Genomic DNA, 22,836 nt, shown 5'->3' on the forward strand with positions numbered 1-22,836 from the left:
TACTTTTTACAGTTGTTTCACAAGTGTTCATGTCAAGTCTGGGAGCATGTGCTGGTTCTGCACTTCACCATATCCACAACACCATGGAGCCGCCTTGGGTCCTGGATGACATCCAACACCCAACCATCCATCCATTCACTTTCTATACCCAATTACTCCGTTTAAGGCTCACAGGGGTGCTGGAGCCTATCCCAGCATTCATAGGGCATGAGGCGGGGTACACCCTGGAAAGGACACCAGTCTGTCTCAGGACCTGGATGACAACCACCCAAATGTAAATATGATGAATATTAATAAGAAATTGTGCAAAGTGCAACTTTTGACTGTTACCTTTACAGTTACACAGTTCATGGTGGCATAGAGATAAATGATCGTAAAAAGATGTGAAGTTTATGTTTCAGTTTACAGAAGGCACACAGGAGACTCGAGTCTAGATTTGATTTTTCTTCTGCGTTCCAGTCCACCATGATGCTGTGGCGAGTGGTGCAACAGACAAAACTTGCATCATGCAATCTCATCCACAGAAGCATGTAACTACTTTGTGCTTCTTACAGATGTCGTGGAATTTTATTTTGTTGTTGTTCAGTAGCTTTGGATATTTCTAAAAAAAGCTATTCTGATTATTTACAAAATGGTTCATTTGCTGTTAAATTCTGTGGGGTGGCTGTTGGGGTTTGGTTTGTGGCCGGGGTTTTAAGCATCTCTGTGTCTTTATTTCTTGTCCTGTCTCCCCGCAGTCTGTGTCTTTTTGTGTGTCCTCGTCAGAGTCCTTGGCACCTGTCTTGTTCTGCATCCCAGTGTGTGTGTGTGTGTGGAATTGAGCGTGTGTCTGTCTCCCATGGTATCCTTATGTGTGTGTGGGAAGGTGTGTATGTGTTTTTATCCTCCGTGTGCTTCTCCTCCCGTGGTCTGTGGGTATGTGTGTGAATACATGTGTAAATGTGTGTGTGTGTGTGTGTGTGGGTTAGTCCGGCGTGTCTGTGTGTGGAGCATGCGTTGCCCTCCCGTGTCCTGGGTGGGTGTGTATGTGTGAAGTGCTGTGCGTCCCTGTTATCTTGCAGTTTCTATGTGAGTGTCTCCTTCTCGTTGTCATCTGTGTGTGATCATGGATGGGCATGCACGTCATACTCATCCATGATCTGTCCTTGCCCTCATAGCCTGTCCTTAGTCCTTGTCCTGCCAGATGCACGCAGGTGTAACCCTCTCTTAGCCGAGAGTCCCGCCTCTCCTCTTCTGTTATGTTTTTGCGTTGTTCTTTGTGTCATTTATTTCTGTCCCTCACATCCTATTTGTGTGTGTGTTTTGTTTTGTTTTTTTTTTTGTTTTTTTTTACTTTTTGGCATTTCTGTTGCTTACCTGTTGTTTCTCCTTTGTGTTGTTTTTCTGTGATGTTGTAGCCGGCCTGTCAGTTTTATTTCCACGTTTGATCTCATGATGATTTTATTTAGGTCTTATATGCTGTTTGTTCCTCCCTTGATGGTTACACCTGTGTTCATTAGGTCAGTTGGTTATTTAAGCCACACCTTTGTTGATGTTCTTTGCCGGTCGATCACTTTAACTCAATTTCAATTACATTTTTTTCAATTTATTTTCATTTAGGACTGTACTGAAATCTTGAGCCATTGCAGGTCAACAAAATAAGAATTCCATCTTTTAATTTACTCTTCAGGTTCAACTTGTGCAGTTACCACTTCCTATTATGTACAAGGGCAATACTAACCATAAACTGCATCACCATGCCCAGCCTTAAACTTGTGCAAGTTCTCAAGCAAGGTGTAAGCCACAGTCGTATGTTTCAACACAATCCGTTTTCCTTGTTGTCTAATTATAACCAGCCCCCTGGTGGCCACAGTTAGAACCAAAGATGATCAATGTCAAACTTTTTCAAAGTCATATCCCTAACACTTAAGATACACCAGATCCATTTGCATTCCCTAGGTCAGTAACAGGGCAATGGAACAATTAGCCACCATTGTAGTTGATGTTTGCTAACTCACCAGCTGTGGAGTGGAGCGCCAAATCACAACTGTTTGTTGTGATTTGGCGCTATATAAGAAAAAAGTTGATTGATTGATTGATTGGAGCAATTTAGAAGAGTACATACACATCAATTCAAATGTGCACCAAGTCTATATTGTTATCCTGTCACTCAGTGACAAACCTGCAGCCCTGTGCACACGGGTACTTAGGCCCTGTTCGGGTTCATCCTCCCAACGGCATTTCAAGTGGAGAGGAAACAGGTCTTCAGAACCACTGTGTGACTGCTGATTTTGTTGGCCACTGTTGCACACACCAGATGAAGGTGCAAATGGCTAAAACTCCAATGTTATGACTCATGAGTGGATCAACGGAAGTCCGTTTGAGCTGATAATATAACAGTCATATTAGAGAAGCTTGAATCTTCGACTGGACTGGGTTGCTTGACGCGAGGACGTTTCGCTTCAAATCGCAGAAGCTTCCTCAGCTAAAATTCTTGCTCTGGTAGTCTGACTTCTGTCTTAAGAGAGAAGAGAGAGAAATACAAGAGAGAAATATTCAGACCAGCCCACCTGGCACCAACAACCATGCCATGTTCAGTCACTTAGATCCCCTTTCTTCCCCATTCTGATGCTCGCTTTGAACTTCAGCAAGTCATCTTCACCACGTCTAGATGATTGTATAGAGTCTACAAGAGTCAAGACAGAAGTCAGACCACCAGAGCAAGAATTTTAGCTGAGGAAGCTTCTGCGATTTGAAGCGAAACGTCCTCGCATCAAGCAACCCAGTCCAGTCGAAGATTCAAGCTTCTCTACTATGGAAACCACCTGGACAACTGAGAGCCTACACAGAAACATAACAGGCATATGTGTAAATGTAGGTACGGAATAATAAGGATGAATACTTTTTAACAACTAAAGCACAATCACCAGTCTTTGTCCTTATCCTTGAACCTGGACTTAAGTATTTTGTGAAAGATACAGCACAACAAATTAGGAAATAACAGCAATAATCACCATTAAAACTGGCAAAAATGACGAAGCATTTTATATCACAGGGTACTTGACCGTTGCAGGATTGCAAAAACAAGGGAAAAAAGTCAGTGGAAAAACCAGGAACACAGCAATATGCAACACTTCTGATACACGCTTGATGTTGTGTTTTATGAAGATGCACATGGTCATGCTGCACATGGAAGAAAAAGAAAAAAAACATCAGCAACAACAGCCAGAGTGTGAATAATACAATGGGGGGGGTGCTACCTAATTATAGCTGGCTAATGTTACGTAAGACAACTATTGGCTTTAGTTAGCGAATGTTAGTTAAAATGTAACTGAAAGCAAAAGTTAGAAACCACCTAAACTTCACATTCACCTGTAGATGCCTAATTCAGAACCTTGAAATGCAAGAAAGTAAAGTGTATCAATCAAGCTATATACATTCAACTAGGCTAACAAATGGTTCATTCCACTGTAGGGGTGTCAAAGATCATGACAAGATTCCATTAGATATGAATAAGACCATTATATTACAGGTAGACTATACTGTAAATAAGGATATAGAAATGTTTTGACCGCCCCCAAGCTCTTGTTTTTATTCTGTTTTTGGGTAGGGAGTCCAAATCTTAATTAGGGGGTTCATACCCCCTCCCCCAACACATGCACGCTACACCCTGTATATCAAACCACAGTCTGAGCTCTGAGCTGGGTTTGTTTGATCTGTTTGGTCATCTGGTCAACTTTATCTAGAAATCCCAAGATCAAAATATAGGCTTTGGGCTTTTTCAGAAGCTAGCCCCAAACTGTGGGACAAGTTACCCCTAATAAACACACTATTTCTGATGTAGTACTTTTTAAATCAACAAGGTGTTTGGAAACATTCCTCAGAGATGTTGGTCCATATTGACATGATACCATCACACAGTTGCCCATTCAACCAGTCTGCCCATTCTCCTCTAACATCAGCAAGGCATTATTTATTTATTTTATCCACACAACTGCCGCTCACTGGATATCTTCTCTTTTCCAGATCATTCTCTGTAAACCCCAGAGATGCTAGTTATGGAATATCCCAATAGATCAGCAGTTTCTGAAATATTCAGACCAGCCCACCTGGCACCAACAACCAGTCACTTAAATCCCATTTCTTCCTCATTCTCATGCTTGCTTTGAACTTCAGCAAGTCATCTTCACCATGTCTAGATGCCTAAATGCATTGAGTTGCTGCTATGTGATTGGCTGATTAGCTGTTTGTGTTAGCAAGCAATTGAACCGCTGTACCTAATAAAGTGGCCGGTGAGTGTATGTTTGCTTTAATTTTTGATTTTACTGTAAAGCATTTTGGTCACCTTTAAGTTGCTGTTAAGGGCATAGAAACAAATGTTGATTAACTGATTGAGGGGCTGTTAGTTTCTTCTTAATATTGTCATATCACATACACAGGGTTTCAGAGTCTCTGTCCCCTCATGGTCATATTGAACTCAAAGCACGCCAACGCTGAACTTGTCTGAGTTCTTATTAATACACAAACTGTCTGTCAAGATATCACATACACATCAGCCACACACACACAGAGAGTGAGTTGAACAGTTCTTAGGTCTTTTCTCTGCCTTCAAAGACACTGAATAAAAAGTCTGAATCCATGTAAAATTTTATCTCTTGAAATATGAAATAAGTGTTTTGGGGTTTTTCTTTTTTTTTTTTTTTTAACTGATAAAGGTTGTTTTACTCCACAGAACACCTAAAAAGCAAACTTGAGGAGTTTGTGCTTCAGCTGAAGATCGTTCGTGTGGTCAGACAGCTGGAGAGGAAAGGCCTGATCACAGCTAGGCTGCTGGGCGCCAGTTTGGCCAAGGGTGACGTGCTCACCTTTCTGGACGCACACTGTAAGAAACCACACAACACTTCCAGACAAAGGCTCTATATTAACATACTCATGCTAAAGTTAGCATTGGTTGACTACTGTAATATATTGCAAACTGGGAATAGTACTGTAACAGTTACTATCATGTTAGCATATTTTTATCTGGTGTTGTTGGCATCTTTGATGCTACATAGGTTCATCTGCTTTTCACATTAATGCTAATATCTAACACTTGGCATGCTTAAAAAATGTTTTAATGTGCCAAAATGTTATGAAAATATCAAAAGCTTCTAAATAGTTTATGAATATAAACATGTAAAATGGGTGACCACTTTTTTACCTTCAAAAAGACATAATTTTCAAATTAACAGGTACGACTAAATTATTTCTTTTAGGTCAGGTGTGCAATTTGCATGAAAATCACATCAAGTGCTCTTGCTAAAAACAGAAGGTTCCCAGTTCAAAAACATAGACTGTACACATATTGAACAAACCCTGCATGACGTCACCCATAGGTTGTTTATAGTTTCCCAGAAGAGCTGATAACATGCTTTTATCTTTTGAGTTCAAACCAGCTAAGCTAAGACTCTAACATTAGTTTGGGTGTTTATTAAATCATAGTCCTGGGAACTGCACATTGGTTCTCATCCGTTTGCTTTGGTGTGTACATTAAAAGTTGTGATCCGCTTATTTTCTCAATAATCGTGCATTAACGGGGCCAAAATGGATGAAGCTACTGATAGTTGCTGAAAGTGCTAAGTGTAAGTGTAGAGATGTCTAAGATGATCCATTATTATTCCTGGTGGTTGACATAAAATACTCCAAAGGACAGACACAGCCTTCCACAATAGCTCGTGGCTGCACTGAGCAGCCTCAGAGCAGCTACGCTATGAGAGTTGGAGGTGCTCGACTCAGCAGCTGTTGCTCAAAGTGACCATGCCCCTAATTTTGCATAACTTCATAGCTTAAAACATCTTAAACTAACAAGTTAGGCAAAAAACCTCACCCTGTTCAGTTGTTATGGAGGGGGAAACTATCGCACTTACTCATTCACTCATCTTCAACCGCTTATCTGGATCGGGTCATGGGGGAAACTATCTATAGAGACCAAATCAGTTTTAGGTACCAGACTGTCCACATGTTTATTTCTGCTCGAAAATTGGGCATTTTAACATGGAGTTGAATGAAAACCTGCCAACTTTTGCAGCCAGTCAAGAAACTGTAACTTTTTCTTTTTCAGAGACCCACACAGTCTATGATAGCGAACATAGCGACGTCACAGCTCACGTGGGTGCTTACCTTGACTTGAATGACATGGGAAGCATACGGGGACAGCCAATCAGTGTAGAGATGCACAGTGACGTCTGCTGGCTACTTTCTTGAATAAAATAATCCAACATGGCATAAAATGCTCTAAAACTGGTTATTTCTGTATAAATCTCATATGTTTCTCGTATACTTTGTAAACATCAGTGAGAAATAAACACTGCTAAATCTGAAAATGTCGTTGAAACCAGATAACACCTCTGAAGTGATTACAAGACATCTTACAGATGTTAGCATGCACACCCTGTATTCGTGCATCATGCAAGGTCAAAGGTAAATTCTGGTCATTTTAAAATATCACACGAAGTTCACACACATCCTCCTGTAGACAGCATTAAAAGAAAAATTAAATATTTGTTATGGAACCCCCCCAAGTAAATATGTTCTCTTCATTAAAATGAGCTGTAATTTTGCAACACATTTCAAAAATAAGCCAACATTATAATGCTTAGATTTCAGTAGAAACTAAATGTTGTCAATTTTGTGACATTTGAAAGGCCGTACAGCTTTAAGGCTGCAACATTCACTGTCATTAGATATAACGACCAGTACTTTTATTTAATCAAGCTGTATTCCATCTTCTAGTACAGTAGTGTTCAGAATAATAGTATTGCTATGTGACTATCAATCAATCAATCAATCAATTTTTTTTATATAGCGCCAAATCACAACAAACAGTTGCCCCAAGGCGCTTTATATTGTAAGGCAAGGCCATACAATAATTATGTAAAACCCCAACGGTCAAAACGACCCCCTGTGAGCAAGCACTTGGCTACAGTGGGAAGGAAAAACTCCCTTTTAACAGGAAGAAACCTCCAGCAGAACCAGGCTCAGGGAGGGGCAGTCTTCTGCTGGGACTGGTTGGGGCTGAGGGAGAGAACCAGGAAAAAGACATGCTGTGGAGGGGAGCAGAGATCGATCACTAATGATTAAATGCAGAGTGGTGCATACAGAGCAAAAAGAAAAAGAAACAGTGCATCATGGGAACCCCCCAGCAGTCTACGTCTATAGCAGCATAACTAAGGGATGGTTCAGGGTCACCTGATCCAGCCCTAACTATAAGCTTTAGCAAAAAGGAAAGTTTTAAGCCTAATCTTAAAAGTAGAGAGGGTGTCTGTCTCCCTGATCTGAATTGGGAGCTGGTTCCACAGGAGAGGAGCCTGAAAGCTGAAGGCTCTGCCTCCCATTCTACTCTTACAAACCCTAGGAACTACAAGTAAGCCTGCAGTCTGAGAGCGAAGCGCTCTATTGGGGTAATATGGTACTACGAGGTCCCTAAGATAAGATGGGACCTGATTATTCAAAACCTTATAAGTAAGAAGAAGAATTTTAAATTCTATTCTAGAATTAACAGGAAGCCAATGAAGAGAGGCCAATATGGGTGAGATATGCTCTCTCCTTCTAGTCCCCGTCAGTACTCTAGCTGCAGCATTTTGAATTAACTGAAGGCTTTTTAGGGAACTTTAGGACAACCTGATAATAATGAATTACAATAGTCCAGCCTAGAGGAAATAAATGCATGAATTAGTTTTTCAGCATCACTCTGAGACAAGACCTTTCTGATTTTAGAGATATTGCGTAAATGCAAAAAAGCAGTCCTACATATTTGTTTAATATGCACTTGAATGACATATCCTGATCAAAAATGACTCCAAGATTTCTCACAGTATTACTAGAGGTCAGGGTAATGCCATCCAGAGTAAGGATCTGGTTAGACACCATGTTTCTAAGATTTGTGGGGCCAAGTACAATAACTTCAGTTTTATCTGAGTTTAAAAGCAGGAAATTAGAGGTCATCCATGTCTTTATGTCTGTAAGACAATCCTGCAGTTTAGCTAATTGGTGTGTGTCCTCTGGCTTCATGGATAGATAAAGCTGGGTATCATCTGCGTAACAATGAAAATTTAAGCAATACCGTCTAATAATACTGCCTAAGGGAAGCATGTATAAAGTGAATAAAATTGGTCCTAGCACAGAACCTTGTGGAACTCCATAATTAACTTTAGTCTGTGAAGAAGATTCCCCATTTACATGAACAAATTGTAATCTATTAGACAAATATGATTCAAACCACCGCAGCGCAGTGCCTTTAATACCTATGGCATGCTCTAATCTCTGTAATAAAATTTTATGGTCAACAGTATCAAAAGCAGCACTGAGATCTAACAGAACAAGCACAGAGATGAGTCCACTGTCCGAGGCCATAAGAAGATCATTTGTAACCTTCACTAATGCTGTTTCTGTACTATGATGAATTCTAAAACCTGACTGAAACTCTTCAAATAGACCATTCCTCTGCAGATGATCAGTTAGCTGTTTTACAACTACCCTTTCAAGAATTTTTGAGAGAAAAGGAAGGTTGGAGATTGGCCTATAATTAGCTAAGATAGCTGGGTCAAGTGATGGCTTTTTAAGTAATGGTTTAATTACTGCCACCTTAAAAGCCTGTGGTACATAGCCAACTAACAAAGATAGATTGATCATATTTAAGATCGAAGCATTAAATAATGGTAGGGCTTCCTTGAGCAGCCTGGTAGGAATGGGGTCTAATAAACATGTTGATGGTTTGGATGAAGTAACTAATGAGAATAACTCAGACAGAACAATCGGAGAGAAAGAGTCTAACCAAATACCGGCATCACTGAAAGCAGCCAAAGATAACGATACGTCTTTGGGATGGTTATGAGTAATTTTTTCTCTAATAGTTAAAATTTTGTTAGCAAAGAAAGTCATGAAGTCATTACTAGTTAAAGTTAATGGAATACTCAGCTCAATAGAGCTCTGACTCTTTGTCAGCCTGGCTACAGTGCTGAAAAGAAACCTGGGGTTGTTCTTATTTTCTTCAATTAGTGATGAGTAGAAAGATGTCCTAGCTTTACGAAGGGCTTTTTTATAGAGCAACAGACTCTTTTTCCAGGCTAAGTGAAGATCTTCTAAATTAGTGAGACGCCATTTCCTCTCCAACTTACGGGTTATCTGCTTTAAGCTACGAGTTTGTGAGTTATACCACGGAGTCAGACACTTCTGATTTAAAGCTCTCTTTTTCAGAGGAGCTACAGCATCCAAAGTTGTCTTCAATGAGGATGTAAAACTATTGACGAGATACTCTATCTCCCTTACAGAGTTTAGGTAGCTACTCTGCACTGTGTTGGTATATGGCATTAGAGAACATAAAGAAGGAATCATATCCTTAAACCTAGTTACAGCGCTTTCTGAAAGACTTCTAGTGTAATGAAACTTATTCCCCACTGCTGGGTAGTCCATCAGAGTAAATGTAAATGTTATTAAGAAATGATCAGACAGAAGGGAGTTATCAGGGAATACTGTTAAGTCTTCTATTTCCATACCATAAGTCAGAACAAGATCTAAGATATGATTAAAGTGGTGGGTGGACTCATTTACTTTTTGAGCAAAGCCAATAGAGTCTAATAATAGATTAAATGCAGTGTTGAGGCTGTCATTCTCAGCATCTGTGTGGATGTTAAAATCGCCCACTATAATTATCTTATCTGAGCTAAGCACTAAGTCAGACAAAAGGTCTGAAAATTCACAGAGAAACTCACAGTAACGACCAGGTGGACGATAGATAATAACAAATAAAACTGGTTTTTGGGACTTCCAATTTGGATGGACAAGACTAAGAGACAAGCTTTCAAATGAATTAAAGCTCTGGGGGTCATTGTCTTGTTTAAACATCCATTTCAAGGGCATGTCCTCTTCAGCATAAGGCAACATGACCTCTTCAAGTATTCTGACATATCCAAACTGATCCATGATACCTGGTAGGCGATATATAGGCCCAACACCATAGTAGGAGAAACATGCCCATATCATGATGCTTGCACCACCATGCTTCACTGTCTTCACTGTGAACTGTGGCTTGAATTCAGAGTTTGGGGGTCGTCTCACAAACTGTCTGCAGTCCTTGGACCCAAAAAGAACAATTTTACTCTCATCAGTCCACAAAATATTCCTCCATTTCTCTTTAGGCCAGTTGATGTGTTCTTTGGAAAATTGTAACCTCTTCTGCACGTCTTTTATTTAACAGAGGGACTTTGCGGGGGATTCTTGCAAATAAATTAGCTTCACACAGGCATCTTCTAACTGTCACAGCACTTACAGGTAACTCCAGACTGTCTTTGATCATCCTGGAGCTGATCAGCGGGTGAGCCTTTGCCATTCTGGTTAGTCTTCTATCCATTTTGATGGTTGTTTTCCGTTTTCTTCCACACGTCTCTGTTTTTTTTTTTGTTTTTTTGTCCATTTTAAAGCATTGGAGATCATTGTAGATGAACAGCCTATAATTTTTTGCACCTGCGTATACGTTTTCCCCTCTCCAATCAACTTTTTAATCAAACTACGCTGTTCTTCTGGACAGTGTCTTGAACGTCCCATTTTCCTCAGGCTTTCAAAGAGAAAAGCATGTTCAACAGCTGCTGGCTTCATCCTTAAATAAGGGACACCTGATTCACACCTGTTTGTTCCACAAAATTGACGAACTCACTGACTGAATGCCACACTACTATTATTTTGAACACCCCCTTTTCTACTTTTTTTTACTAATAGCCCAATTTCATAGCCTTAAGAGTGTGCATATCATGAATGCTTGGTCTTGTTGGATTTGTGAGAATCTACTGAATCTACTGGTACCTTGTTTCCCATGTAACAATAATAGATATACTCAAAACCTGGATTAATCTTTTTAGTTACATAGCACTACTATTATTCTGAACACTACTGTATGTGCAAGATTGAAATTAATTTGTGACATGAAACCATTTTGAGTTGCATGTTATAAGAAGGCCGCTGTCTCCATGAGAAGTGAGTGATGTCCTACTTCTTGCTAGGTGAATGCTTCCATGGTTGGCTGGAGCCCCTGCTGAGCCGCATTGTGGAGGAGCCCACTGCAGTGGTTAGTCCAGAAATTGCCGCCATTGACCTCAACTCCTTTCAGTTCAACAAACCTGTGGCCACCAATCGCGCTTACAACAGAGGTAACTTTGACTGGGGCCTGTCCTTTGGCTGGGAGGCTATCCCTGAATATGCAAGGGCACTGCGCAAGGACGAAACCTACCCTGTAAAGTAAGGAGACATGATTTGACTTTTCTGAAATGAATGAATGAATGAATGAAGCGCTTAAAACTCCCTTCATCAATGATATTTTCAGAACACCTGCTTTTGCTGGAGGTCTCTTCTCAATCAGTAAGAAGTACTTTGAACACATTGGAACTTACGATGATAAGATGGAGATCTGGGGCGGCGAGAATGTGGAGATGTCTTTTAGGGTCAGTCTGTCACATGCAGTCAGTCTACGTGTTACTATCATCTTAGGACCCTAAATGTTAAATGTGATCCACAGGTTTGGCAGTGCGGGGGTCAGTTAGAGATCATTCCCTGTTCTGTGGTGGGTCATGTGTTCCGCAGCAAGAGCCCCCACACCTTCCCTAAGGGCACAGAGGTTATCACTCGGAACCAGGTACGCTTGGCAGAGGTCTGGATGGACGACTATAAGAAGATCTTCTATCGCAGAAACAAGGCTGCTGCAGATATGGCCCGTGAGGTCAGTGCAGGTTAACACTGAGTGTTCTATCGTCAACAAAACACACAGCACAACACAAGTGTTATTGGTGGTATACAATCAATGCAGTTGTGGTGTTTCTGCCCAGTACTCACATTCTTTAAACTGCAAGCCTGCAAACTAGTAGATTGCTATGATGTTGTAGCAAGGTGAAGTCCGGATTGAAACAATGTTCCTGCTAGCTTGGCTAGCGGGGAATTCCCCTTTGGCTGACCTGGTAGAGTTTTGGTCTTCAGTTCAAGCAGTCTGGTGTTTGAATCCCACCACCGTCCCGGCCACAAGATAGGTCTTCTGGTCACAATGTAGTAGCACAAAGCAGCTGGCCCATGGACCAATAAAAACCTCATCTTAAGTCCAGAGCAGAGTTTTTCTGCAACCTAAAATGCGCAATATTCAGAAAGCCTCACATTGTCTTTTGCGCATCATCAGTACCTCAATTCTCAAAGGCCCAAATCTGTATTGTTACTGTTGTTACTGTTAGTAAGTTTCATGCTAATGTTAGCATGAAAACTTGCTAACAGGTTAAGTGTCAGCCATTTAGCATCATGTTAATGTCGCTAACAGACTAAAGTTAGCATATATGTCTTTATTTTCATATGTATGTATGTATACAAGTGAGTATTTTTTTATGTACATTATAAATCCTGTTGCTCACAATGGAGGTGCTCAGCTCATGCTAACATTAGGAGCAATGTCAGCACCTTATATAAAGCCAAGCTAATTCTAAGTAAATTATAGAACATATTATATAAAGACTATAAATGTAAAATAAAACAAAATAAGTTAAAAGTGTTCCAAAGCAGTGACAACATTGATCATTTATAAACTGAGATTAGATTAAATATATATAATTTAGGAAGACCTTGGAACATGTTTCTCAGAATTTTCCCAAATTTCACAGCCACATTTATTGGCTGTGTCCATAATAAAACAATCCTGGGATTGATGCGGATGAGATGGCATACAGGAAAGAAGTGGAAGATCTGGTGGACTGGTGTCATGAAAACAATCTCTTGCTTAATGCGGATAAACTAGAGATGCTTGTTGATGCAAGGAGGAATGGGGAATCGCATGCCCCACTCTGCATGGGTGAGACTAAAGGTGCCTTGACACTCGCACACATTTTGGTTCAGCACTCCCATGCATTTCGTCATGACTGTCACCCACTGTGTTCATCCGCTGCCATGGCTTGGTAAAACAGTTGCATGTTCAGTCCTTCTTGTGAGTAGCTGTAATCGTTCAGATGAGCTGTGCTGTGATGCAGTGCGCTGACACAATCACTGACACTCAGTGTTTTTAATTGTTTGCGCAATGTTCACGTGAAGTTCATGTAATTAATGCGTGACAGAGATTTTGAACATTTCAAAATTTTCTTTGCACACTTGCACAAAGCCTCAACGTTTACAACGGTTTACTCTCCTGCGTGGCAAATTTTGTAATAGTGCACAGACCAAATTTGTGCAAGTGTCCAGGCACCTTAAGGTGGAGAAAGAGTGAAAACCTTCAAATTCTTGGTGTTCACTTTAGTGATGAACTCACCTGGACCCACAATACACAATACATCATCAGGACAGGGGCACGAAAAAAGTGTGAGTTTCAATAAAGTGTCTAGGTGCCCGTTGCCCAACATGATGTCATCAAAGTCAACATTCCTCACAGATTGATGTTTCTGAGCGTTTTTCAGCAACAGATGAAATCAGACTAAATTCCCCATGTTTATGACAATTTCTGAGGGCATATGGCACCAAAAATAAAACACAATATGTCAGTGTTTCCATAATTCTTTATTTATTTAGAACAGTCCACTCATTTGACATTTTATTTACCAGTGATATGCACTTTAAATGTTGACTGTACGTGGATAGATTTCCTCTACATACATACAGTACATCTTACATACATCTTCAACCACTTATTTGGTTCCAGGTGGGGTCATGGGGGCAACAGCTCCAGCAGGGGACCCCAAAATTCCCTTTCGCAGCCACATTAACCACCTCTGACTGGGGGATCCTGAGACATTCCTAAGAGAATGTGGAGATATAATCTCTCTACCTAGTCCTGGGTCTTCCCGGGGTCTCTTCCCAGCCTGGAACACCTCCCTAGAGAGGTGTCCAGGAGGCATTCTTACCAGATGCTGGAACCATCTTAGCTGGCTGCTTTCAACATGAAGAAGCAGCTCTTCATGAATGACTGAGCTTCTCACCCGATCTTTTAGGGAGACACCAGCCACCCTCCTGAGGAAACACATTTCACCGCTTGTACCTGCAATCTAGTTCTTTCGGTCATGACCCCAACCCTCATGACATAGGTGAGAGTAGGAACAAAGATTGACCGTTGGATCGAGAGCTTCTCCTTTTGACTCCGATCACTTTATGTCACAACAGTATGGCAGAGCCAATGCAACACTGTACCTGCTGCGCCGATTCTCTGTCCACTGTCATGCTCCATTGTCCCCTCACTCATGAATAAGACCCAAAGCTATTTGAACTCCTTCACTTGGGGAAAGACCTCATTCTTCTACACTACTGGTAATTTTGGTGATATAGTAACCCCAGTTGCCACTGGTTCCTGACGTGACCTGACTAACTGATACATCTGATCGTTCTACCATCTCAGCACTTTAACCATGATCCTCCTTCACTGTTACAGAACCGTTATGGGGACATCTCTGATCGCTTAAAGCTAAGGGAGAAACTACAGTGCAAGAACTTCACCTGGTACCTAAACACAGTCTACCCAGAAGTTTTTGTTCCAGATTTAATACCAGAAAAATTTGGAGCAGTGAGTCATTGTTGCCATCTGATTTCAGATATCAGTGTTATCTTTTAACGTACCGAAAGTGTTAAGCATCTGTAACTTTACTTTTGTTATGTATGTGTTTACACCAGCTCAAGAACTCAGGATCTCAAACTTGCCTAGATGTTGGTGAGAAGAATGAAGGAGGTAAACCTGTGATTATGTACTACTGTCACAACTTGGGAGGTAACCAGGTAAAGTAGCTCTGGCTCATATTTTAAAATAATTACTGAAATTAAAAGTAGATAGTTTGCTCTCTAAGTGGATGATCGTCTTCCCTAGTACTTTGAATACTCCTCTCATAAGGAGTTGCGTCACAACATTGGAAAGCAGCTTTGTCTTCATGCCACACTCCAGCCGGAGCAAGTGAAGATCGAACTCTGCCAGCTGAAAGGGAGGGGGACCAGTGTATCTCCGCAACAGGAGTGGGTGTTTACAGAGGTAGGCGGTTTTACTTTACTGACGGGACACCTTCATTTTAAACAGGGCTGCAACAAATGATTATTTTCATAATTGATTAATTGATCAGTTGTTTCCTTGCTCAGTTGATTACTTGTTAGGTCCATAAAATGTCAGAAAATTGTTAAACATGTCAATCAGTGTTTTGCAGAGCCCTAGGTGATGCCTTCAAATGTCTTGTTTGTCCATATCCCAAAGATATTCTGTTTACTGCAACACAGGAATAAATAATCTCATAAAATAAACCAGAAAATAGTCACATTTAAGGATAATAAATCCTTAGTATTTGAATCTTTTTAATTACTCAAAATGATTAATTGATTATCATAATAGTTTTTAGTTAACTTAATAGTTTATGAATAATCAGTTAATGGATTAATTATTGCAGCTCTAATGTTATACGTTATGTTCTTAATATACGATTATTATTTTCGGTTTTGGACTATTAGCACAATTACTCAAACATTAATGAGCTGATTTTCAATAAAGTAACTGAAAATGTTTCCCCTGACTTGTAATGGGAGCATAGCAGAAACGTAATGCTTGTGAACATGGCAGCCACTCCTGCCAGCTAACGACACAAAACTGAAGCCGCGGTGAGACTAACAAACTAGGACGCATGGAGCCATTCCTTCTTGCATCAACAACTCAGGCTGCTGGTGGTGGTTGTGCAGTGATATGACGCATTGTGTGATACTATCATTTCAGAATCTCTGAGGAATGTTTTCAGCACCTTGTTGAATCTATGCACAAAGTAGGAAGACAGTTAAGGCTGTTTTCAAGGCGAGTGGATATTCCAACCGACTTTGACTAAGATCTACCTACTACACATTGCCTGCACCTTTGTGCACCTTCCAGACAGATAGACATATTTAAACATGGTTCATTTTACCAATGAACTGATGAAATTTGTTCTACGTGTTGTGCTGGGTATACAGTAGATAACACTGCATGTATAAAGAGTGGGAGTGGGGAAGTTTGTACATTAATTTTCTGTGCCAACTTTTTCCAGTTAACAGTCTCTGGGGACCTCAAGCTTATCCCAGCATTCACTGGGTGAGGCGTGGGGTACCCTGGACAGGACAACATAGTGTAGGCTCATTTATCGTGAAATAAAAATTTGTGGGTTTTTTTTGTTTAAATGGTAAATGGACTGCATTTATATAGCGCTTTTCCATCTGCATCAGACGCTCAAAGCGCTTTACAATTATGCCTCACATTCACCCCGATGTCAGGGTGCTGCCATACAAGGCGCTCACTACACACCGGGAGCAATAGGAGATTAAAGGCCTTGCCCAAGAGTCCTTAGTGATTTTCCAGTCAGGCGGGGATTTGAACCCATGATCTTCTGGACTCAAGCCCAACACCTTAACCACTAGACCATCACCTTGTTTTTTTTTTTGTTTTTTTTGGTAAAAGCAAAAACTTATCTGATTCTGTTATAATAGGATTTAAACTTTAAAAAAAAACTGTATTTACATAACCTATATTTAGATACTTTGTTTGTAATTGTAGCTTGTGTATTAGCAAATATTGCATTATTGATAAACTGAGGCCATTTTGGACGCCATCTTGGATTTTGGACCCTTAGAATGTGAAGAAAAAAATGGCACCCTAATTTTTTTTAAGCTTATGTCATCTTTCAAAATCAAGTGAGTTTTTGCTTTTACAAAAAAAAAAAAAAAAAAATTTAAAAATACACAAAATTACAAATGATCCTACACTACCAGTTGATCACAAGACCAACACATGCAAACAACCTTATTCACACGCAGATTTTCAAAAAAAAAAAAAAATAGTTTCAGTTATTTATTTATTAGGGGTGTAACGATAAGTGGTGATAATCCTATTGTGAAGTCTGTATAGAATCTTTTTAAAATTAGTATTATACCATGAAAAGTCAATGACTGAATGGAAGAATCAATCTCTTGCTGAAGAATCATAAATGACTCATAAAAAAATACAAATAGGAAACGGATAACATTAAGGATTCCAATTTATACTTCAGAATAATTTGTTTCTTTAACGCTAAAACCTCCCCTACAGTTTACGTTCTTCATAATTAGTGGGAACAGTGATGTAATTATGTAACGTGATATGAATTGTGTGGTGGAGCTGGTGTATAATTACATCCTTATTTATTTATTTTAAGATAATGTAAAACAGAGTAACAGCTAACATTACAAATATTAATGTATTTAAAAAGAGGTGCAAAAGTTTTTTGTATTTTTTGGGGGGGGGGGGTTGTTTTGAAGACATATATGGAAAAGAAAAGGTGTTAATTGTGCTTATATAGGGTATTGTATCAGGTTGTATATGGAAATGTGATAGGTGTATTGAGTGTATAGAAACTGACATAAATGTTTACTGTTTTATTGTATGGGCTATGGGTAATAGGGATAATATTCATATTGGATGGGTTTTAAATGGTGATTATGGAATTATGGTGAATAAATTAAAAAGGGGCAGGAATAAATAAATTTAACATCTGCCTGCTCCTTTTCAAGCAGGAAATTTGTAAAAGTGTTATTTGTAGCGTAATTATTTCTATTGTGTCCTTTTGCCATCATTTCTCATGTACCGTATTTTCTGCAGTATAGGTCACCTTATTTTTACTAGTGTGGGAGGTCCTGCAACTCAAGTGCAACTTGTCTACCGAAAAATCACACATTTGTTATTAATAATAATAATGACTCTTTATATAGTACTTTCTAAGGAATCGAAGACTAAGCAAAATAAACTCTAATAATAAAATAAATGCCAATAATAAAAAGTATATGACAACAATGTAGAAAACATCCAAATTAAAGAGCCGATAATACAGAAAAAAGTGACTTTTACCCCAGTGCAATTTGTATATGGGTTTTTCCTCTTCAAGAGGTATTTTTTTTAACAAGTATGCTTCACAAAATCCCATATATCATTTTGATTTACATATTCAAAATAAACAGACTTGTTCAAGATTGTGTATTTTGGATGAGTTGGGAAAGCAGAGGTGTGCACTCTTATGAGTATCCCACGAGTTGAGTTTCTCATCAAATCAAATCAATTTTATTTATATAGCGCCAAATCACAACAAACAGCTGCCCCAAGGCGCTTTATATTGTAAGGCAAGGCCATACAATAATTACGGAAAAACCCCAACGGTCAAATTGACCCCCTGTGAGCAAGCACTTGGCAACAGTGGGAAGGAAAAACTCCCTTTTAACAGGAAGAAACCTCCAGCAGAACCAGGCTCAGGAAGGGGCAGTCTTATGCTGGGAGTGGTTGGGGCTGAGGGAGAGAACCAGGAAAAAGACATGCTGTGGAGGGGAGCAGAGATCAATCACTAATGATTAAATGCAGAGTGGTGCATACAGAGCAAAAAGAGAAAGAAACACTCAGTGCATCATGGGAACCCCCCAGCAGTCTAAGTCTATAGAAGCATAATTAAGGGATGGTTCAGGGTCACCTGATCCAGCCCTAACTATAAGCTGTAGCAAAAAAGGAAAGTTTTAAGCCTAATCTTAAAAGTAGAGAGGGTGTCTGTCTCCCTGATCTGAATTGGGAGCTGGTTCCAGAGGAGAGGAGCCTGAAAGCTGAAGGCTCTGCCTCCCATTCTACTCTTACAAACCCTAGGAACTACAAGTAAGCCTGCAGTCTGAGAGCGAAGTGCTCTATTGGGGTGATATGGTACTATGAGGTCCCTAAGATAAGATGGGACCTGATTATTCAAAACCTTATAAGTAAGAAGAAGAATTTTAAATTCTATTCTAGAATTGAGATGAGAATTCTAGAGTGAGATATGCTCTCTCCTTCTAGTCCCTGTCAGTACTCTAGCTACAGCATTTTTAATTAACTGAAGGCTTTTCAGGGAACTTTTAGGACAACCTGATAATAATGAATTACAGTAGTCCAGCCTAGAGGAAATAAATGCATGAATTAGTTTTTCAGCATCACTCTGAGACAAGACCTTTCTAATTTTAGAGATATTGCGTAAATGCAAAAAAAGCAGTCCTACATATTTGTTTAATATGCGCTTTGAATGACATATCCTGATCAAAAATGACTCCAAGATTTCTCACAGTATTACTAGAGGTCAGGGTATGCCATCCAGAGTAAGGATCTGGTTAGACACCATGTTTCTAAGATTTGTGGGGCCAAGTACAATAACTTCAGTTTTATCTGAGTTTAAAAGCAGGAAATTAGAGGTCATCCATGTCTTTATGTCTGTAAGACAATCCTGCAGTTTAGCTAAGTGGTGTGTGTCCTCTGGCTTCATGGATAGATAAAGCTGGGTATCATCTGCGTACCAATGAAAATTTAAGCAATGCTGTCTAATAATACTGCCTAAGGGAAACATGTATAACGTGAATAAAATTGGTCCTAGCACAGAACCTTGTGGAACTCAATAATTAACCTTAGTCTGTGAAGAAGATTCCCCATTTACATGAACAAATTGTAATCTATTAGATAATATGATTCAAACCACTGCAGCGCAGTGCCTTTAATACCTATGGCATGCTCTAATCTCTGTAATAAAATTTTATGGTCAACAGTATCAAAAGCAGCACTGAGGTCTAACAGGACAAGCACAGAGATAAGTCCACTGTCTGAGGCCATAAGAAGATCATTTGTAACCTTCACTAATGCTGTTTCTGTACTATGATGGATTCTAAAACCTGACTGAAACTCTTCAATAGACCATTCCTCTGCAGATGATCAGTTAGCTGTTTTACAACTACCCTTTCAAGAATTTTGAGAGAAAAGGAAGGTTGGAGATTGGCCTATAATTAGCTAAGATAGCTGGGTCAAGTGATGGCTTTTTAAGTAATGTTTAATTACTGCCACCTTAAAAGCCTGTGGTACATAGCCAACTATAAAGATAGATTGATCATATTTAAGATCGAAGCATTAATTAATGGTAGGGCTTCCTTGAGCAGCCTGGTAGGAATGGGGTCTAATAGACATGTTGATGGTTTGGAGGAAGTAACTAATGAAAATAACTCAGACAGAACAATCGGAGAGAAAGAGTCTAACCAAATACCAGCATCACTGAAAGCAGCCAAAGATAACGATATGTCTTTGGGATGGTTATGAGTCATTTTTTTTCTAATAGTTAAAATTTTATTAGCAAAGAAAGTCATGAAGTCATTACTATTAAAGTTAAGGAATACTCGGCTCAATAGAGCTCTGACGTCTTTGTCAGCCTGGCTACAGTGCTGAAAGAACCTGGGGTTGTTCTTATTTTCTTCAATTAGTGATGAGTAGTAAGATGTCCTAACTTTATGGAGGGCTTTTTTTATAGAGCAACAGACTCTTTTTCCAGGCTAAGTGAAGATCTTTTAAATTAGTGAGACACCATTTCCTCTCCAACTTACAGGTTATCTGCTTTAAGCTGCGAGTTTGTGAGTTATACCACGGAGTCAGGCACTTCTGATTTAAGGCTCTCTTTTTCAGAGGAGCTACAGCATCCAAAGTTGTCTTCAATGAGGATGTAAAACTATTGACGAGATACTGTATCTCACTCACAGAGTTTAGGTAGCTACTCTGCACTGTGTTGGTATATGGCATTAGAGAACATAAAGAAGGAATCATATCCTTAAACCTAGTTACAGCGCTTTCTGAAAGACGTCTAGTGTAATGAACTTATTCCCCACTGCTGGGTAGTCCATCAAGTAAATGTAAATGTATTAAGAATGATCAGACAGAAGGGAGTTTTCAGGGAATCTGTTAAAGTCTTCAATTTCCATACCATAGTCAGAACAAGATCTAAGATTGATTAAAGTGGTGGGTGGACTCATGCAGTGTTGAGGCTGTCATTTCAGCATCTGTGTGGATGTTAAAATCGCCCACTATAATATCTATCTGAGCTAAGCACTAAGTCAGACAAAAGGTCTGAAAATGTCACAGAGAAAACTCACAGTAACGACCAGGTGGACGATAGATAATAACAATAAACTGGCTTTTGGGACTCCAATTTGGATGGACAAGACTAAGAGTACAAGCTTTTCAAATGAATTAAAGCTCTGTCTGGGTTTTTGATTAATTAATAAGCTGGAGTGGAAGATTGCTGCTAATCCTCTGCCTCGGCCCGTGCTACGAGCGTTCTGGCATGTTAGTGTGACTCGGGGGGTGTTGACTCATTTAAACGTAACATATTCATCCTGCTGTAACCAGGTTTCTGTAAGGCAGAATAAATCAATATTTTAATCAATTATTATATCATTTACTAACAGGGACTTTAGAAGAGAGAGACCTAATGTTTAAATAGACCACATTTAACTGTTTTAGTCCTGTGGTGCCAGTTGAAGGTGCTATATTATTTTTCTTTTGAATTTTTAATGCTTAAATAGATTTTTGCTGGTTATTGGTAGTCTGGGAGCAGGCACCGTCTCTACGGGGATGGTAGTAATGAGGGATGGCAGGGGGAGAGAAGCTGCAGAGAGGGTGTGTGAGACTACAACTCTGCTTCCTGGTCCCAACCCTGGATAGTCCACAGTTTTGGAGGAATTTAAGTAAATTGGCCAGATTTTAGGAAATGAGAGCTGCTCCATCCAAACTGGATGGATGCGTCTCTCCTAACAAGACCAGGTTTTCCCCAGAAGCTTTGCCAATTATCTATGAAGCCCACCTCATTTTTTGGACAGCCAGCAATTCAAGGAGAACATGTGGCTAAACATGTCACTCCCGGTCCGATTGGGGAGGGGCCCAGAGAAAACTACAGAGTCCGACATTGTTTTTGCAAAGTTACACACCGATTCAATGTTAAGTTTAGTGACCTCCGATTGGCGTAACCGGGTGTCATTACTGCCGACGTGAATTACAATCTTACCAAATTTACGCTTAGCCTTAGCCAGCAGTTTCAAATTTCATCATTAGTGACCTTTTCTGTGATCTTACTGTTCAGGAAAATCTTCTGAAGAATCCCAGCAGCGGAAAGTGTTTACATCTAAACGGTGGCCAAGTACAGATGGACCAGTGTAACGCTGCTAACCTGAACCAGCACTGGACCTTCACCTGACCCTCTCATCCAGACATCAGCTGACCGGTGATACCGTGTGTTCCCAGACTCAACGCGGATCCAGAAGCTGTGAAGCTTAAGACGCTCGATGATGCTAAGAGGACAATTAAAGATGAAGGACAATGTGAAAAGTGCCCCTATGTTGGAGCGCTTACATTTTTAAAGTTATGACAGGAACTCATAAAAGAATTTTTAAGGTGGCTTGGGTGGTGGTCGGGGTGGGGGTCGGGTGCTGTCATACAGTATGAACCTCTTGCTCAGGGTCGGCAAGTTGACGCTTTGCTGTGTCTTACACTCCAGCTTTAGACCACTGAGTGACTTTTTGTCTGAAATGTCACAATATGAATATAGTCTTAAGAAAGAGATGTCAGTTTTTTAAAATAAAAAAATCCTGTCTTGTCATTGTGCATACATTGTCATTTGCGAAAGAGAGAAATATTTATTTTTGTAATCACAAAGTATTTTGGAAGTGTTTGTGGCAGTTGCTCAACTAAACAGCTGTGACCTGTCTTGTGTCTACAAATGTCTTCCTATTTTAACTGGTAATGACAGCTCATCATATTTTAACACCATTAACTCGTGTGTTTTAACCAGGTAACTGTTGTTGCTGATAATAAAAGGAATTTCAGTCCTTGCAGTGCATCCGGAAAGTATTCACAGCACTTCACTTTTTTCACATTTTGTTATCTTACAGCCTTATTCCAAAATGGAATAAATTCATTTTTCCCTCTAATTTCTACTCACAGCACCTCATAAGGGCAACATGAAAATAGTTATTTAGTTTTTTTTGTTTTGTTTTGTAATTTGCAAATTTATGTAAAAAATAAAATCAAAA

The 22,836-nt window shown here is 39.7% G+C and overlaps 1 protein-coding gene across 1 annotated transcript in view; it reads left to right on the top strand.

Annotated features, from left to right (window-relative positions):
- Positions 1-22,510, top strand: part of galnt6 (UDP-N-acetyl-alpha-D-galactosamine:polypeptide N-acetylgalactosaminyltransferase 6 (GalNAc-T6)) — a 37,948-nt gene extending 15,438 nt beyond the window's left edge. Inside the window, exons 4-11 of the mRNA XM_034172348.1 lie at positions 4,712-4,861; positions 11,013-11,247; positions 11,333-11,450; positions 11,525-11,725; positions 14,393-14,524; positions 14,632-14,733; positions 14,822-14,980; positions 21,888-22,510. Coding sequence (XP_034028239.1) covers positions 4,712-4,861; positions 11,013-11,247; positions 11,333-11,450; positions 11,525-11,725; positions 14,393-14,524; positions 14,632-14,733; positions 14,822-14,980; positions 21,888-22,001 — 1,211 coding nt within the window. The 3' untranslated portion in view covers positions 22,002-22,510. The remainder of the gene's footprint in view (positions 1-4,711; positions 4,862-11,012; positions 11,248-11,332; positions 11,451-11,524; positions 11,726-14,392; positions 14,525-14,631; positions 14,734-14,821; positions 14,981-21,887) is intronic.
- The last annotated feature ends 326 nt before the right edge of the window (positions 22,511-22,836 follow it).

Source organism: Thalassophryne amazonica, chromosome 6 (assembly GCF_902500255.1).
Source record: "Thalassophryne amazonica chromosome 6, fThaAma1.1, whole genome shotgun sequence".
NCBI lineage: Eukaryota > Metazoa > Chordata > Actinopteri > Batrachoidiformes > Batrachoididae > Thalassophryne > Thalassophryne amazonica.